We start from the raw sequence: 6,748 nt of genomic DNA on the forward strand, positions 1-6,748 counted from the left end.
CTTCTTTGCTCCCACTACCCACATTTCGTTGAACTTTTTATCTTTCCTTGCTGCACCTCACCCCCATCCCGCCACATCGATCATTCTTCCCACCAGATTCCGGCCCAGCCCTGCATCGTGCCCCCTCAGCCCCAGCAGGACAGCCCATCAGCAGCTGTGCTAAAAGACTACGACTCCTACCCTCCCCCTCCGTCCTTCCCCCAGCCTCAACCGCCACAGCCTCCACCTCACAGCCAGAGCCGGAGCTTTGATGAGGCCTACTACGAGGACCAGGGGCCATCGCCTCCACCATCCCAGCCACCAGTCCCACCTCAAGCTCCGCCTCAGGCCCAACCCCAACAGCCTCCCAGCTCCACTGGGCCACCCCGGGACCCGCGGGAAGATCTGCGAATGCATCTGGGCCTCAAGTCCACCGGCAACTATGTAGACTTCTACTCGGCCTCTCGGCCGTACAGCGAACTGAACTACGAGACCAGCCACTACCCAGCCTCACCTGATTCCTGGGTCTAGTGCGTGATGGAGCCAGGTGGATGACTGCAATTTTTTGTCTGAAAGGGATTATTTTTGCAGGAGCTTAAGTGGCTACATATGGCAACTTGGGAAGAAAAAAAAAGACCTTGATGCCAAATCTTTTGGCGGGAAAATTGTGTTTGTTTGTTTTTTGCCAACAATCAAGACAGAGCCAGATGGGGTTAAAAATGATGTCAGATGGTACGATAAAGAGAGACTGTGCATGTGCATGCAGACATTTTTCTTTATTTCAGAACATTTTTCTTTCCTTTCAAGTTGGCTCCATTTCATCCCTTAGTGGAGCTCGTAGAAGCTGATATGAAGGAGTGTCCAAGACAGGGTGCTCTATGAATAAGAATGAAAATATAAAAAGAATGAGAGTGTATGCAAATGCACCAGGGGAAAGAAAAGATAAGATGAAGAAATAAAGGGGAGCTGAAGAGGAGAGGCTCTCACCCTGTAGGAGCTGGAATTGGCCTGACCTTCTCTTGTAAACAGAGAAAAGGAGATGCTACTGAACAAGATGATATGAGGTTTTTGAGGAGTTCAGAAAGAATAAAAGCACAATGAAAGATGAAAGCACACCAGGCAGAAAGGTGAGAAGTGGATGTTTACCATTTCACCAAAGCGACAAACGTAGCACTGGTTTCTATCCGACATTTTTTGTTGCCATGGTCTTGGCCTTAAAGTGTGTTGTCAGCGAATGTTTAACTTTAAGAGACTCTATTTGGTCGTCAGTCATTAGCATTTTTATTTGTATTTTTCTACATTTTCCCTTACATTTCTTTTTTATTTTTTGTGTAGATAAAAAGGTAAAACAATGTCCATGTTATAATCTTTTTTTAATGATGGGACATTTGACTGAATCTACAAAATAATCAAAATTAAAGGAAAATCTGAACATGAGCCTCAGATAAAACAAACATTGTATATCTGGACAGGAAGCCCTGCAGTATTTGTGTTTGTTTTTTTCTTCTCCATCAGGTGAATTTCAAAGTGGACATTACTAGATGAAAAGATATTGGCAGGACAGCATTGTATCTGAATCCCGGTGCTTTTTCACTGCCTGAGGAGTACATTTGTTTTCTTATAGCGCACTGTCTTTGGAAACGGTCACCCATTTGACTTTGGAGGTTTGTAATGTTTGATAGTGTCCACTATCAGTGGTTTATCATCTTTTTTTTTTTTTTTTCGGTCAAAAGGCTGGTCTGTCATGCCATGAATATTGTACATGTCATTGTACAGTAGAGATAAAGAAAAGAGTGAGGTGACATTGTGCCAAACTTTGAAGCACCAGTCCTACAGGACACTTTTAGAAAGTTCTGTTGAAGTTTACAGACTATGACTCCATGACTCCTTCTACTGTAACTTTTATTTTCTTGTGTGTTAATCAGGTGAGGCTGTATAAATTATTTCTGGGGGGGGTCATGGGTAACTTCTGGCCCCTATACATGTACAGACTTGCCTCCATGTGTTGGCCGAGCATGTGTGAACGTGTGCGTGTGGACACTTGTGTGTTTGTGTTTGTGAGTAGGTGCATGTATGTGAGAGAGTCTGTAAGTGTGCACATATAAACCTGAGCGAGTGTATCTATGCATGCATGTGTGTAATCGTGTGCGTGTGCTTCTGTGCGTGTGCGTGCGTGAGCATTCCTGTGTAAACCAATGTCCAAACAAGGCATTCCTACTGACAGCTTGTCTGATTTTACAACATAGAAAGGTAAAAATCACTAGAATAAAATGTTGATATAGAATGGCAAAGCTATAAATACATGAATATAGGTATAAATATAATTATACATATGTATATATATATAATTTTTATGTGCTGATGTCAATGTCACTAAATGCAACAAAATGTTCACAGAGAAAAAATATGTGCTGTACAACAGGACTCAGTTAATTCAAGCATTGATGCTGTTGATCAGAACCCCCTGCTGCCCCCCCAACCACAGTCTAAATGAAACAGAAATCCCCCCCCCCCCCCCCCCCCCCCCCAAAGTGCTCAGGCTCTGGTGCGAGTTGTGCGTTATTGTGTGTCCATGCTTCTTAGATGAGCCCGCTGAGAGAGGAGCATACTTGAACACGAGAAAAAATAAAGACAAAAATAAAAGACTCTTTGCAATCAAATGACCGTCTCCACTACTGTTGTTTGTTACATTATACTCTTCACAAAGAGGTCCCGTCATTTGCAGAGTTTGCCACAGTTAAACCTTTAGTTGACACCTATGTTTTTCCACCAATTAAAACTGTTCATGCAGTGCAGTGAGTGCTCATTATTGGTTAAGCTGACATATTTGAATGTGTTGTAGATAAATCTCACCTCTTTCCATCAGAATTGTCCTTTGAAAAATTCAGGAAAAAAGAGGTGGGATTTAGATAATAATGTACAGTATTGTTTATTCATGATAGCCATAGAAGTGCATTCAAAAAAGAGAGGAGTTCATATTTTACTTTGAGAGTTAGATAGATAGATAGATAGATAGATAGATAGATAGATAGATAGATAGATAGATAGATAGATAGATAGATAGATAGATAGATAGATAGATAGATAGATAGATAGATAGATAGATAGATAGATAGATAGATAGATAGATAGATAGAGACAGGTTTTATGATTATATAGTTACGTTTTCTCAGGAAATTCAGGTGAAAGTTTAGTCAGAACTAAATATCTGAATGTAAATAAAAAAGATTCACTTTAAAACTATTTTGTGATGATGCAGCTGTAATAAAAAGGATTATATTTTTTAGATGTCAAGTAGGGTATGGTAACTTTAGTGGTTTGATGCATACTGTACTTGCATGAAAAGGGGGCGTCAAGGGGTTAATATGTATTTAATGTTTTGTTTTCACATTTTAAAAAATACAAACAAAAACCTGTGATTTGACAATTAAAATCAGATTTGATCCAATACTTCTGGGGAGGTGACATTTGCAGCCTTTTTCCTCATGACAAGGATCCTCCAGATAAGCAAAGCTGACAATTTTAGTAATTGTAAAACAAATTACCGTAATCACTTGTATGCCACAGAAAAATCAGTGGACAGAGTGATGGTTCACATTAGGAACTTAATGCAGTTTAAATGGTGAAAACTAAGTTTCAACTGCTAACTGAATCAGTGTGCTTCTGCAAAGCTGCAGATTTATTGCATTTGCAATGAATGTGATCTAGTGGAATAAAAACAATCACAAGTAAGTTTGGTGCAGAATGTTTCTGCAGAATAATAATAGTAAACTTGTGCCCTCTGTACCACAATAACTAAGAAAAGAAATGGCAAAAAAAAAACACTAACATTCAATAAAATGGACTAACTTTTACAGAGCCAGACCTTTTATTATCTTGTCGAGCATCACTGTTAAAACATCAATATTACTATCTTTTTACAAAATACAAAGTTTAGAGGCTTGACTGAAAGCATTGTGGGAAATGGTTTGATGAAGCTTTGGCTATTTCCTTCTGCTGATAATGACCCCTTTCAGATGTCAAATGGTTAATGGATATGTACAGAGTTGAAGTGAAAGGATGCTTGGTATTTTACTTTGTGAAGTATCAAGCATCCAAATGACAAAAGAATAGCCAAATAAAATGGCTGTTAAAACATTTGATTTCTTTCCACTTCCACACTGTGGTGTATGGTGTTATATTCACTTTTTTGCTGTTGTAAAACTGTGTCCACACATCTAAATAATCTTAGGGTCAGAAAACAAAAACTGTGCTTCGAAAAAAATTGAAAATCCAGAATAATTTTCTGCTTCTGCGATACCAATTCAGTCTTTCAAAGATTTGTGGCTGTAAATGATATTTTTATCCCAGCACAATTATCTTTTGATATATGTTGTAAAAGCGTTCCCTGTGGTTTTGTTATTATGACGTTTTTAGCCAAAAGGAAAAACCTCTGTCGCTTTTTTTGGACATAGTCTCTGCAGAGGGGCAGTAGATTTTTAGAAAATAGCCTCTAAGTTGTGGTTGAAACTGTTTGTGTGGAGCAACCCTAGACCCCTTTCCCCTCCTCGTTGCTGAGAGCTTGACTAGGCAACATTTGTGCATGCATGTGTGTATATGCTGTTTTAAAGGCCTGAAAAAAATGTTTTTAATTATTTTCATACATGTGGAAATGTTTGTAATAGCTAATATTTTTCATCATCTAGCCCTTGTGCTATCTCAGATGACCCCACCCTTGCATTGACGTGTTCTCCTTACCATGACAAAGGTGGATAAAGGTGGAAAGATTTCATGTAATCCATGGACACCAATGAGGTTCACAAATCATTGAAGAAAAAGGTTCAGCGCACTGTCTAGTGGGTCTAGATGACCCAACTCCCTATGTTAAAGTGCCTAGGATAGCACAAGGGTTAAGGACAAATTGCTTTTGCAAATGCACAAATGTATTCCAAACTTGCAAACATTTTTAGAGATGCACACATTTTGCTTGCAGATTGAAAACTTATTTACATGTGTGGACATAATTTTGCAAATGCAAAATACTTCAAAAATGGGATGTGTCTCCACACTTTACTGTGGTAAAAGTAGTAGAAATCATTAGTTTTGTTCTGTGAGTTTGCTTCTTTGTTGCTTTTCAACTTTCAGTCTAATTGTCCATGCATCCATTTGGATTGAATCAAACTTGAAGCATATCAAATAAATGAGCTTGAACTGGAGGTAGAGTAATTTGTCGCAAGCCATTGGTATTCAGACCTTCCTTCGCCTCCCTCTTTCTCCGTCTTCGCCGTCTTTGATGCTTGTAAAATGTTGGATAGGGTAATAAGTCCATTGCGTTGATTATTGGCTTTTACAAAAGAGGCAAGGCTTCTCTGTCAGAGCGTAGTCTCACAGTGAAAGGCTTGTGTAACTTAATGTGCCGTGGAAATAGCTCTTCAATTTTCCTACGCACAGCCTTTCTGAAACAGCCCCTGTTCCACCCTGCAGATGCCTCCGGCCTTCACTGTTTCACTCCATCTCTGCTAGTGTTTGCTTTCAGAGCGCCCATGTCTACTCATTCGTGGCAAGTTTGAGGTGCACAAACCTGAGTCTACACATTCATGCGCACGCAAATGCATGTCAGCGGGGCAGGAAGGACGTTAGGTGGGTAGGGGGGTTAAACGCAAAGTGAAGTGAGACTTAAGGGGGGAAAAATGAGACACAACCTATGGGTAGCAGGTGTAGTGGCTTTGATTTATACTTTGAGGATTTACTCCAAAAAATCAATTTGTGTTTAAGGAGAGGTAAGGGTACACTGAGTCACTGGGAGCCACCATGGGACCCTGACAAATGAATGTTTTCATCTTAAGGATAAAGAGAAGAACCTCAAGGACATGGATGGATGTTAAACAGGAAGATGGACATCAAATACTTTCAAGTTATTCTGTATCAACATTCTGAGCCCTGGGCTGAAGTCTTTAAAACAATGTCTTACAAAATTTGGGAAGATCACATTTGCCTCTCAAAATTAGCCTATTAAATTATGTTTTTGACCAGAACAGAAGATGGAAATCATGTATGTGCACTGCAATCTGCATGTAATTATGTGGTGATTAAAATGCTCTTTGAATACATTATTAAGTCAATTATAACCAACAAGAGTGGGAAAAAAGGCTTGATACATGAAATACCTTTAAGATGTGTTGATGACATTTCTTTTTTCATAAAAATGTCACCAATACAGGAAAGCTCTAATACAGGGAGCTCTCTTCACGCTCCAGTGCCTCAGCATTTTATGGCATGATCATGACCATTGGTGTTAGTTGATATTCTCTTGTTGATGAAATATCAAAAACATGCATTGACGTCTCGATTTTGGGGGTTCAAAACTACTAAGAAACCCGATGTGTACAAACTCAGAAAAAGTAAGTCTGTCTCTTCCTTCAAATCCATCTTAGTTGAATAATCATGCATACCTTTCCCTTTTTATTTCTCCTGCTGCAATAAATTTTGATTCATCTACTGGCTTACCCGGCGAAAAAAAAAATGGCTGGAAACCTCTCCACGGCAAGATGATCAACACAATTTGACATGAGTTTTTATCATGGTTCATTTAAACCTGTGGGAAATGGATGGATGCTTCATTTTGATTCATGCCAAGAGTTTTTCTCAAGGCACTTTGGATGGACTGGGATGATTAATTCAGCTGAAGATGATCCTGATGGAAAGCTGGTGGGGTAAGTAATCCAAAATAAAGTGCAGAGCTAAAATAATTACTCTGCATGAAGGTGCAAATTTTCATGCATACTTGTAT

General features: G+C 39.3%; 1 protein-coding gene across 6 annotated transcripts in view; it reads left to right on the plus strand.

Moving 5' to 3' along the window:
• ctnnd2a (catenin (cadherin-associated protein), delta 2a) overlaps window positions 1–2,639 on the plus strand; it is a 301,568-nt gene extending 298,929 nt beyond the window's left edge. For all 6 annotated transcript variants that reach the window (XM_078938949.1, XM_078938951.1, XM_078938954.1 and 3 more), the window contains one exon: window positions 97–2,639. In XM_078938949.1, coding sequence (XP_078795075.1) covers window positions 97–510 — 414 coding nt within the window. In that variant the 3' untranslated portion in view covers window positions 511–2,639. The remainder of the gene's footprint in view (window positions 1–96) is intronic.
• Window positions 2,640–6,748: the final 4,109 nt, after the last annotated feature.

The sequence above is a fragment of the Oryzias latipes genome, chromosome 20 (genome assembly GCF_053564925.1).
Source record: "Oryzias latipes strain Hd-rR chromosome 20, Olatipes_Hd-rR_3.1".
Lineage (NCBI taxonomy): Eukaryota > Metazoa > Chordata > Actinopteri > Beloniformes > Adrianichthyidae > Oryzias > Oryzias latipes.